This window comes from Apium graveolens, chromosome 7, assembly GCF_009905375.1.
Source record: "Apium graveolens cultivar Ventura chromosome 7, ASM990537v1, whole genome shotgun sequence".
Taxonomy (NCBI): Eukaryota; Viridiplantae; Streptophyta; class Magnoliopsida; order Apiales; family Apiaceae; genus Apium; species Apium graveolens.
The window spans coordinates 232544839-232557696 of record NC_133653.1 but is presented as its reverse complement, the minus strand read 5'-3'; the positions used below and the strand labels follow the sequence as shown (position 1 = coordinate 232557696).

Here is a 12858-nt window from a genome sequence, read left to right as displayed (position 1 = left end):
CTCCATCTGAAATTACGTAATAGCATTTTACCGGTTAAAATTGACCAAAAAATTTAAGACCGGTTATTTTCGTCAATTTTGATTAAAAAAGGGGCTAAAATTGTATTATTGAATACAATTTATAAATAGCTGTGTATTATACCATATGTTTAGGTAAGTTTCTTGGTCCAGTTATTGTATTATTCTCGATCACCATTCACCATAAATAACAGTTTATGTACATTACTGCTATTGCTAACACCTGTGAGGAGCTTAATCATAAGACCTACAGTAGGCTTCTTCAATTCTTTTGATCCAACAAGCTCCTCGATTCCACACTGCGACATAAATCACTATTAATTGGGTAAGTAAACAATTTAACAATATTCAGTATCATTTGGTTTCTACTGATCTTGTCTAGACTAGACCTGACTGAATTTGTTTGACTTACAAATTCATGGACGGTCTAACATAATGAGTATCACTTGGTTTCTACTGATCTCGGCTAGACTAGACTTGCCAGAATTTGTTTGACTGATAAGTTCAGGGCCGGTTCTAAGAACTTGGGGCCCAGGAGCAAGTCCAATGCAAGATGCAAAATAACTATACTTATTACTATAATTTGACATCAAATATGTCTTTTGATACTAAAACAAAACTCCAACTCCAATGCTAGATGCATTTTGAAACCAAATATTTTCTTATTTACCTAAATTTTGTCACTTTGCCCTAAGTTCCATTTAAAGTACAAAAGATGCATCTCATTTGTACTATTATGATGATGTGGCTAGATGCATAAATGCATCATTGGTTTCAAATTTAGAATTAAGGATGCATTTATGCATCCAAGTATAGAACTCCTTTGGAGTTGAAATTATTGGCATTTGATTGTAAATGATAGAAATGGCGTCACTTATAGCATTGCATTGGACTTGCTCTTATAACATTGCATTGGACTTGCTCTAAGCCAACCTGAAAATTTGAGGCCTAAAACTAATTTATGTTTAACCTATAACAAGAAAGACGGTTTCAAATAATGTTCTGTGTTAGTTAATATCTAGTTACTTGATTCCTACACTACACAACTCATGTTCAATGTTGTATTTCAAAATATTAAACTAAATTTTCACACATGCTGCATTCCAGTCATCACCAGTACTGTTGGAGACAAAGACATCCCTAACATTCCATTATAATTTTCACACAAGCGGTAAATGCTTGACTTATAAAGTCATCTTTTGATCGTGTTCAGCGAAAATACACTATCAACTGTCAATAACTTAATAGTGACCATAAGAATTCCCCCTTACCTAACAAAAGTTGATAACAAATTATTAACAAAATGGTGTCAAAACATTAAACACTACAAACCACAGACTTAGGTCATAAATAATCGGAAGTTTCTTGCCTATATTGGTGGATAATACAGCTTTCTTCATCGATATTGAGTATCATTTGGTTTCTACTGATCTTGGCTAGACTAGACCTTCCTGAGTTTGCTTGACTTATAAAGTCATTATTTCTCGTGTAGTGCTGTTTAGCAAAAACTTTGAATATTGAATTAATTAGTGATCATAAATATTCCACTCACCTAAATTTAAGGATTATGTTTTGCTATTTGTATGTGCACTACCATTACCAGTACATCCCCCTCACCAATTTCTCATTTTCATCAAACAACCATGATGTTTCAATTCATCATTCTCTCTATTCTAGTATTAACATCAAAAATGTTTGTATTTGCGTTTCTAAACAATGACACCGATCAACAAGCGTTGCTTTCTTTTAAGGCTTCAATAGAAGATAACCCGTTGGGTGTGCTGGCCTCGTGGAACAGTTCCATCCACTTCTGTCACTGGACAGGCGTTACGTGCAGCCACAGAAGAGAGAGAGTAACATCACTAAATCTCACCTCACAAAACTTGGTGGGTACATTGTCTCCTCATATTGGAAACCTATCCTTTCTCAGGGAAATTTACCTCTACGAAAACAATTTTCATGGCTCAATCCCAAATGAAATTGGTCGACTGTTTCGCCTACAACATCTTTATCTAAATAACAATTCTTTTCAAGGTGGTTTCCCTCCCAATTTGAGTCATTGTGTCGATATCAGGAAAATTTTTATGTATAACAACAATCTAAGAGGAAAACTACCGACGGAGTTTGCTTCTTGGACTAAGCTTGAAGTGATTGACCTTGGAAAAAATCATTTTACCGGATCAATTCCACCTTCAATAGGTAATATGTCATCTCTTGGTATTCTTTATCTGGATCGGAACAATCTAGCGGGCATACCTTTGGAAATTGCTCATCTTGCAAAACTGGAGGTTCTTTACTTGGATTCAAACAATTTTTCGGGTATAGTTCCTCAACAACTTTTCAACTTTTCATCCCTGTATCTATTCAATCTATTCGGGAATGACTTAGAAGGAACACTTCCACCAGATTTTGGTTCCTCCCTTCCTAAGCTACAAGAGTTCAACTGTGGAGGAAACAAAATATCAGGCCTACTTCCACCATCAATAGCTAATGCGTCGGGTCTCATTTTATTTGACATCGCAGGAAATAATATTACTGGTCCTGTACCAAATAATTTGGGTAGCCTTCCCCATCTTCAAATTCTGAATCTGAATCACAATCCACTTGGAGACAATATGGGTCCCGATGACTTGGGCTTCTTTAATTCTTTTGTCAACTGTACCAATTTACAGCAACTTGGATTAGAAGAGACTGGTTTAAGAGGGAAGCTCCCGAACTCTATTGTGAATCTCTCCATTTCTATGGAGCGGCTATATCTGAACAAAAACCACATATACGGGAGCATACCCCGTGAAATTGGAAAACTTGAGAACATGAAAGTACTTTCGTTGTTTGACAACTTACTAACAGGGACCATTCCAGAGTCAATTGGAAAGCTTTCAAAGCTAGGCGCACTAGATTTACAGAAAAACAACATATCAGGAGTAATTCCAACTGCCATCAGCAACATTTCTCAATTAAGTGATCTCTACTTTAGTAATAACAAGCTCCAAGGGAACCTTCCTACTGAATTGTTTAACATCTCAACTATACAATATATGTTAATTGCTAACAACAGGCTTAGCGGTGTAATACCCAAGGAAATTGGGTTTTCTTCCCAATGTATTGGCCTTGATTTGTCCCGGAACTTATTCACTGGCCCACTTCCATCCAACATTGGAAGATTGAAACATCTGGGGACACTAGATCTCTCGTACAACAAATTAACAGGAGATATACCCGCCACTCTTGATGGTTGTGTGATGTTGGAGGAACTGTACTTGGAAGGAAATCTTTTTCAAGGTAGAATTCCATCTTCTTTCAAGGCTTTGAAAAATCTTGCATTTCTAGATCTTTCAAACAATAATATCTCCGGGAGTATTCCAAACTTTTTTGTTGGGTTTCCTCTAATTGTGTTCCTCAACCTGTCGCACAACAAGCTTGGAGGTGAAGTGTCGAGAGAAGGTTTGTTTTCAAACTCAAGTGCTTTTTCAGTCGTTGGAAATTTGGAGCTCTGTGGAGGTATTCAAGCATTGCATTTGCCTGCTTGTCCTGTAAAAGTCTCAAGGAATAAGAAAAAAACATCTGCCATGAGAATAAAACTACTCCTTATTCTTATTCTTGTACCCTTTGGTATCTTGTTAGTATGTCTTGCCTTAATTTTTTATCGACGTCGAAACTCCAAAAAGTTGAATAACCCTGTACTATTGACGGACCACCAATATCCCCAACTTTCATATCAAGATCTTCTACTAGCTACAAATGAGTTTTCTCCAAAAAATTTGCTAGGTAAAGGAAGATATGGTTCTGTGTACAAAGGAGTTCTCGAATCAGTGGAACACATAGTTGCTGTAAAGGTACTACACATTGAAATACGTGGAGCTAACAAGTCTTTTTTGGCAGAGTGTGAAACACTGAGAAATATTCGTCACCGCAATCTTCTCAAGATCATCACAGCATGCTCTACCATTGATTTTAAGGGCAATGACTTCAAAGCATTGGTCTTTGAGTTCATGACTAACGGGAGTGTGGACAACTGGTTGCATCCAAGTCCTTATGAAGAGTATGAAAGAAACTTGACTCTAGTCCAGAGGTTAAATATTTCAATTGATGTTGCATTGGCAGTGGACTACCTACATCATCACAGTCATGCAAGTATCATTCATTCTGACATAAAGCCAAGTAATATTCTTCTTGACGAGGATTTTGTTGCTCATATTGGTGATTTTGGTTTGGCGAGGTTTTCTTATGCTACTATGGATGATACCAATCAACCAAAAATGAGTTTGTCAACTGGTGTACGTGGAACAGTTGGATATGTTCCTCCAGGTGATTTTCAATACCAAAATTCTCCGTCAATATTTGGTAATGCTCAATAGTATTGTAAAATGTTACTATTTTTTTGCCAATTTCTTAACCCTTTAGTTGTGCAGAGTATGGAATGGGTGGAGAGTTATCTCTACAGGGAGATGTGTATAGCTATGGGATTCTTTTACTAGAAATTTTCTCGGGGAAACGGCCTACAGAAGATAGCATTTTGGTAGACGGTGGTAGTAATCTTCATAACTATGTGAGGAAAGCACTTCCTGAAAGAGTGATGGACATTGCTGACCCCTGCATGGTAGTAGATCAAGAAGAACATGGCCTGACTGGAAATCAGTCATACAACAAGACTGCAATGGAAGTATGCTTGGCATCAATATTTGAAGTGGGAATATTATGTTCAGAAGTGATGCCACAAAAACGCATTGACATTAGTGTTGCTTTAAAGCAATTACAGGCGGCAAAAGACATATTTTTGAACCGCAGGCAGCAACCTGGGTGAGAGTGGTAATCTTTTTTTTGCTAGTAGAGTGGTAATCTCTTTACTTAGTCAATAAAGGCATTTCGATATATACAATCCTGATGTGAGAAGGAAATATTGGTACCTATGTATTTACCAAATTTCTTACAATTTGCATTTGTAAGTTTCGATCTGTGTGTTACTTGAGTTGAAGCCTTGCTGATTATATTACCATTAGGTTTCCTTGTTATTATATGCAAGAAACCAAGGGAAAATATGACTTATGTGTTTCCTTGTACATGTGCTTATTGGTACACTCTCGGAATGGAAATCTTAGTAATAGTAGGCATAATTAAATTAAGATTTTAACTTATTTAATTAATTTAGGTTATCACTGTTACACTCTGACTAATTGTGGTTGGGATAATTGAGGGAATATATCGGATATTTTGAAAAAGATGAATTTACTTTGAATAAAGCCTTTTACATGATGTTTGGTTTGTAATTCATGTTGTTACATGTTGATCATTGTTATCACGAAGACGACTAGTCGACACGAAGGTACTCGGGCGAAGACGACTAGTCGACACGAAGGTACTCGGGCGCCGAGAGTCTTGAAGCCTGACTTGTCAACAACTAGTTGTTGTAAAGGTAATCGGGTCGACGCCCGACTTGGAGCGATTGTGGTGTGCCATGACTCAATCAAACCCTTGACAACACATAAGAAAGATATGAAAATGAAAATGATATTAAGATGGATAAATTTGCTTGATATTCATTAAACTTATGTGACATGTCTTTATTTGATTGCATGTGTTTGATATTTGCAATATGCATGATATTATGCAGTGACTATGCTTATTCGAACTTACTATTCTATTACTTTTGATTTAAATTATGGGATCGACATGTTTAGTTATGTGATATATTAAATCTAGTAAGTATATATATAATGAGCATGTAGTCGACTTTTTACGACTAGTCGAGCGACTTGTCGACTAGTCTTCTCGAAGGTACTCGGACGTCGAGGCTCGACTTGGCGCTGTAGTAACCATGATGCTGATTAACCTGTACTATAAACCTTACTTGTTTGCTACAAGGGTGGGGTAAGTTCCTTTTTCTAGTATGTAACACTGGCATTTTGCCGCATTTTCTGTGATAGACAGTCGATGCACCAGCATAGTTATTGTTCCATTTTGCATCAGCCTGTCGAAATCTGTTTGTAATTTTACCACACAATCAGACTCCACATCAAAGGCATTTTTGGTTGCTTCCTAACAACTGCTTATTCTATCGTTTTTCCTTGATCTTCGCTATTTTGTTACCAGCTCTTGAAAATCAGTGGAGAAATGGCAGTGTTGGTTTATAATATATTATTCAATGTCTTAATTTACTATTCTACATGCTGCTCCTGGAACGGTTTATTTATGATGGCTACTTGATTCTTGAGAGGCCTAATCCAGGTATTGTACTTGGTACCAGTGCTCGAGCCTATGCAGTCGTTAAGCTACTTTATGATTATCTTGATGATGATCACAACTTGGATTTAGTATGTATGCAGTTCATCTTGAATGATTCTCGATTTAATTGATTATGTCCATTGTTTTTGTTGTTACCACCTACTTTTAATTTTATGTTTTCTTGTCTTCTTGTTGAATAAATGTTTTATTTGGATTTTTTCTATTTCTCCCAAATACTTAACTGCCTAGATGTTCCCTGTGTCTTTTATCCTACTTTAAGACATGTCCACACACATATACATAGATGGTAGAGTCAAGGTGAGTGATTATGTTCGATATAGTGCACTATTTATTAAGTTCGTAGAGCTATGATGAACCTTACATATTTTTGCTTTATATTTAAAAGGATTTACCAGATACTTCTTTGTGATTATTATGAGATTTACCAGTAATTTGCTTTAGTTGTGATCATTATGAATGCCTGTCCACCTTCCCCCACTCCTTTCCTATATCATCCCCAACATCAGTGTCAGAGAAGGCGAGGGAGAGAATAGAAGCCTGAAGTTGCAAAAACTTAGACCAACCACTGCCTTCACAATTCACAACTGCAGTAGTTGCTGTATTACTACATTACATAGGGATTGTTAAACTCTCCACATCAAACATAGATCAACACCATAAAATGAAGTACAGTTCAGAAGTTGATGTGATACTTAAGTAAAGTGGTTAGTGGTTTTTATGTTACCTATGATAGAATATTTCCCAATATATGGGCTTACATATTAAATACAATTACATTTAATGTTTATTCTACATTTGGACTAATTAAGTGGTTCTGATTAGGGTTAATGGGTCCAATTGGACTACTATATAAAGAACAGAATAGGGTCTTGGTCCCAAGACTATTCACAACCTCTACTCCCATCGGTTTGAGCAAGATACAGCTAGAGGCCGAATCAAAATCAAGTCTGCGGAAGATCAAGTCCCACCGTCATGAAATCAGGTACGCTTCCGTATTACAGGTTTTATGTAGCTTTGATAATATCGCATAAGATGATCCTGATTATGTATTTAGATCTAACAACTTATGCAATTTATGAAAGCCAACGTTACATCCGATTTCAGAAAGTTTTCACTAAAGCTCGGGCCTCTCTTTCTCTTACTCTCTATGCCTCTATTCTTGTGAAAGTTATAGAACTTTTGCTTCCTGGTTATTAATTGCAGATAAAAATGTACAAAATGGCTTTGGATACAGACATTATCTGAACTAGTACCTATGATGTCCATTATTTTTACAGCTAGAATCAAATTTAAGCTGTTCAGCAATCTGGACGACACTGTAATAATAAATTTGAATTGCCTAGATTTTCTAGCGTTTAATGTTAATTTAAGCTTTAAGCATCTTGAAAGCCAAATGTTATGGATTTGTACGCCTTTATTTATTCACAAGCAATTAGAAGCACCAATTACATAAACTCACACGCCTTAGAGTTTGAACTAAGAAAACACTCACCAACGGATTTGTTTTATGCAATAAAACCTTGGAGTTATTGTATGTAAATAAACTGTAGGTCATTGGGATTCACAAAAATACACCATTTTTTTGTTACAAAATTGATATCTTAACAGAGTGAATGGTGCAAGCAGCTGAACCAAGTCACTTAAAAAATGCCAATCAGAGATGCTATACTTGAGATCAGGAGTCCCAATGCGGCATACCACATTTGGGAGAGACTGCCGGCTTCACAGTAGGTTCTATATACTATAGTTAGATGTCGATTTCCCGTGACCCCATTCCTATCGCTACTTGTTAAGATAAACACATGGCTTCTGGTTAATGTTAAAAAATTGCAACTATTTAAGCATCCATACTTAGTATACTCATTTTGAGATAAAGGAAGATGAAATAAGTCCTGTTTACGAGGGTTCCGGGTGCAAGTGGATTTGATGCAATTTTTTCTATCACCTAAGGTGGTACCAGCACCACCATTTTAATGAGAACTCGGAACTTTGAAGCTCAGGTTGCATAACCTAATCAATTGGAGACCTTTCTAGATTTTAGGTGTTACAGATATAGAGGATTCAACTCAAAAGAGGAAAAAACACAAATGAGCAACACAAGTCTGATTCTCAATCTGGCGCCAAAATGCAGCAAAAGTTAGTTACAAGAACATCTGTGGTATGATGTTTGTCAGTTAAACAAATTCTGTTGAGAATTACAGATCGATGTATAGAATCTAGAATCTAGTAGTAGTTGTCCAGCTTAGTACATAAACATCATGTCCTTGTAAATTCATTTCTTAAGCTTCATAATAATAACAAACTCTCTCTCTTCAATGTTGCATCTCTGTAGTTTATGGTTTTTAAAGATCCTTCATTGCAACTTTGGGGCAATTGAATCATTTTTAATGACGTGTACATCTTGGTTACATGATTTTGGCTTCTTTATATATATATTTATGTACACGTAGAGAGAGTTGGAGATATAACATGGCACCACAAGTAGATATGTACATTCTGTATTCTCTCTAATGGCCTTATATTGCCATGCTATAGTTATGGATAACTTTCTCTGATAGATGTATCTTTTATGAGCTTTATCTGATTTGAATCATGCATGCTGCAGGACTAAACTTTTGTCTAAAGATTTTGAATTGGCGTTACATCTTTAGTGCACGACAGGAAACAGCGAAGCAATTTTGAGGTCTTTTGGAAGGTATGTGACTAGTAGAATCCTTCTTAATGTAGTATGCTTGGTAACATGAAAGGCTACACTGAAGTTTTATGTTTCTTGTTTGATTCTTAATATCATGAAATTTAAGCTTTCTATGCAATATTTGTTGGCTGAAGAGATGATTTTACTTTCCATGGAGGAAAACTAGTGTAAAATTTAAAGACGGATGCAAAAATTTCTTCCCAGCTATTTTACTCAACTCTCTGGCATGTGATTTATTTTCCAATACAACTACCTTTATATCCTTTAGTTTTGGATATGTTACACATTTTCGTAATGAGTTTAGCTGCAATGAAGATTAAAATGTATGACTAAATTTCCTCGATTATACATTTTATGCTGGCTCATTCACAATTTGAAGGTAGTTATCTTGTCTCCATATAAAATATGCTTGTTTATAAGATTTTAATGATTACGGAACAATTGAAAAATCGAAATATTGATTTTCTAATTCACCTCCATCTATAGGTGCTCTTTATAAATGTACTTGGCCTATTCCAGTATTGTCCTTGTTATTGCCATATTGTGGAACATTCCCAGTGGCACCATATTAAGAAATCTGAAGTATAGTACAAGATTATATACAGGGAGTGTAGTCTAAAGTAGTAAAGTGCCTGTGCCCTTTAATACCCTGTAATGGAGCAACATTTATGGTAGATAACTGTCTGGCAACGATTTGGATTTGCTCTCGCAGAACATCTTGCTTTCTGATAACTAATTTGAAGATCTTGTTTACACACATTCCTGTCTAGTTAATTTACTTAGCGGACCAAAGGTAGACTACTCCCTTAAAGCCTCTTTTTTTAAAAAAATGAAATTTTCCTCTTCTAAAAAAATGTTTAAGCCGTTCTTTTAGAACCTTCTTTTCCAAAACTCAATCCAGTAAGTTAAACAACATTTTATTAGAAAACATTATATAAAGACTATCCCAATATATGCTCTCTACCCGTTCCACAAATCTTTTTTTTTGAAAGACCAATGACATTGAAACAAGCTCCAATTGTAGCGGGAGAAGACTCGATACAGGACTGAAGGAAAGAAAAACACAGTGCAATAGGCTAACCCCTGCTGCCACCAGGGATACAAGACACAGCAATAACCTAAAACTGAAAATAAAGACGATGAAAAACTAAACATAGAACTGCAGCACAAACAGCAATGAAAACAGCAACTTCAACCAACAGCAGCAACATCCAACAACTCCAACCACCAGAACCTAGACTTGTTTTTTTAAGAAAAGATCAAATAAATCATCCTCATCCTCCTCTGAGTCCACCAAAATCTCCTTTTCAAACACTACATTTGCATCTGAGTCTGATCCTCCAAGAGGCTGCAGCACAAGGTTCTCCATGAACGCATCAGCCAACACCCCAGCACCATCCTCCATAATTTCTTCGAAAACATCCAACTCTTCCTGAAACAGAGGGGCTTCCAAGAACTGGGGAGCCTTAGGTTGTATTTATGGCTGGTAGCCTGAGTAACTACTTAACTATTCATAACTGTGCATATTTCCTGTTTACATCCTGCAAATCAAGATCTTAGATAAAAGATGCTGAAATTACAGTTGTGTGTACCTATACTCGATTATGCACATTTAATAGTACATTTTTCTACCTATATGTGGTTCATAATTTAGATTGTTTACAAAATTTAGTACATGCTCTCGTTTTGTATGAACGTTATAGTATAATACTTGTAATTACATATTTAAATCACGATTGTTTACCTAAGAATCTCCGATCTACAAAGCTAATCTGCTAATCGAAATTAGAAGCACATGACATAATTTAAACCCAACACAAACACACAAATGTGATATGACTAAATAATAAATATTGACAGAATCCGCAACAATATAGCATTGTTCAAGACATACAACTTCTAAGTTCTAATGGTATGACGTTCATGGTTTGTCTACAGATGATAGTCGACAGAAGAGTTATGCTGGTGCCTTCTATTTTCTGTTAATTAAAATTAACAGTCATGATTTAAAGACTCAGATCTAGTGTATAAGTTATGCTGGTAGCATTTGACCTTCTTTAAGGTACGTTTGTGCTTATTGTTTACTTGTACTTTTCTCTAGAGTTCATTCATTCTCTAAGCTTTATTATTGATTTACTAAATCTATTTGATTCTTAGAATTTTGAAGTTCTGGAGTATGTTAGCTATGTGATAACTAAAGTGCAACCAGAAGGGCGGCAAGACTGTTAGAAATTAAATGTCTGTATTTGTGTTTTGTGCATAAAAGTGATGGTTGGATTGAGGTTCTTGTTATGTTATGTTTTTAATGACAAAACATGCCTTCCAAAAACTCAATTAGTTAGCCACTTATTCTGCTTCTCTGGAAAGTTTTGCTTCTACTTTGTATAGACATTGTCTTAAAAGTGCTTAGTAAACTGACTGTGTATTGTGATTACTTGCCGTATCATGTAATTCAGGAATATAGCATGTCTACATTTGTGATTACATATGTTATTGTTTTGCTTGCTATGTGTTGACGGAGGAATTTGGGAGCAACAAAACTTGAGGTTCGTAGCCGGAAACAAGATATGTGATGACGGTTCTTCGTCGGAAACGTGAACAGTAATCGGTGGATTCAATGAACAGTATTCGTCGGAAAAGATGAACAGTGTTTGGTGGTGGTGATTATTGGGGGCTGAGATTGCTTAGGGTTAGTGGTGGCTCATTTGCGCTCTCGCTTCTGACCCCTTACAATTTGCCTACGTACCCCTATTTATAGGGGATCAAGCCCACGTAGTTCTTGGGGAACAAGAAACCTAATGGGCTTAGATTTCTTATCCCGATGCCCAGTAGGAAACCCACTGAAAACCGTCTTCTACTAGTTTTAGGAATGTCCGCCGATGAGGCCCAATCACAAAGGCCCAAGACTCGTCCGCGGCTTCGAGACTTCACGGATGAGGCATCTCCCTAGCCAAGGATAACCCTCCGCTACCAGCTGTTTCTCTAGTCTGCGGACGCAGATATAGCCATGGTTCACCCCAAATGTTGGACGCATCCTTGTCCCCCGATAAGGAGCCCCTACCAGATTGCAGGACCAATGATCCCAAGCTTTTGGGTGCAAAGTGCAGGATACTCCGAAGTCTCCCAACGAGGACACTCGTTGACTACAGAGACAGAGCTCCCAAAGCACATACCAGATTTCACCCCACATCCCCAATGAGGACACCCATTGACTACAGGAGGAGGCCTTCAGTCCAGGCATACCCCTGGAGGTCTCTGACCACAGACACCGCCTTTCCTGTAGATATGCTACAGGAAGGAGTTCTTCAATAGAGTACCTGCATCAAATAGGTCAGTAATAATAATCTCCATCTTCTTTGAATCTTCCACAGAGCCCGTCCAAGTAATCATGCTGAAGTCTTCACAAGGTCTTTTGTTCCTTTAGGGCGCGCCCTAAAGCTTATCATAGGAGGAGATTCAATCAGGAAATTCCCCACCTTTCCTTAGTAACTAGGTGCGCCTTCCCCCTACGCTGAGGGCGCGCCCCTTTATGTATGGGGTCAAGCAACAACAACTCCATCAACCATCAAAACACAGGGCGCACATTTCACCACACAGGGCGCGCCTACTTTCCTTCCGCAATGTAAATTACCTTATCTGTTCCGTAATTTTAGGCATTTCTCCCTCAATTTTGACTGTTTTATCAATCTTAATCTGAATATTGTTTATACCAATTTTTGGGCATAACTACCCCAAATTCCATATGCCATTGAAAATGGGATTGGAATTTTTCTTCACCTTTATCAAAATCTGTATAAACAAATCTTCCAATACTTTTTACAGGCGCGCCCTGAACAGTGCCCGCCTTCTAGCTTTTCTTTAAAATTCAATATTGTCATAACAAGATACGACGCGCCTTCATG

At 36.9% G+C, this 12858-nt stretch overlaps 1 protein-coding gene and 1 long non-coding RNA gene across 4 annotated transcripts; both read left to right on the top strand.

Annotated features, from left to right (window-relative positions):
- Window positions 1-153: 153 nt before the first annotated feature.
- Window positions 154-11414, top strand: LOC141671476 (uncharacterized). Its single transcript, XR_012555145.1, has 5 exons — window positions 154-343; window positions 7084-7243; window positions 8867-8956; window positions 10895-11018; window positions 11114-11414. It is a non-coding gene; the product is annotated as an uncharacterized LOC141671476 (long non-coding RNA).
- On the top strand, window positions 350-4951 carry LOC141671475 (uncharacterized). 3 transcript variants are annotated; one of them, XM_074477749.1, is made up of 3 exons: window positions 350-2337; window positions 2425-4326; window positions 4431-4951. In XM_074477749.1, the coding sequence occupies exons 1-3, from the start codon at window positions 1602-1604 to the stop codon at window positions 4820-4822; spliced, it is 3030 nt and encodes a 1009-aa protein (XP_074333850.1). In that variant the 5' UTR covers window positions 350-1601; the 3' UTR covers window positions 4823-4951. The 3 variants fall into 3 exon arrangements, with proteins under 3 accessions (XP_074333850.1, XP_074333848.1, XP_074333851.1); XM_074477747.1 differs by having other exon boundaries at window positions 350-4326; XM_074477750.1 differs by having other exon boundaries at window positions 350-4326; window positions 4423-4629.
- Window positions 11415-12858: the final 1444 nt, after the last annotated feature.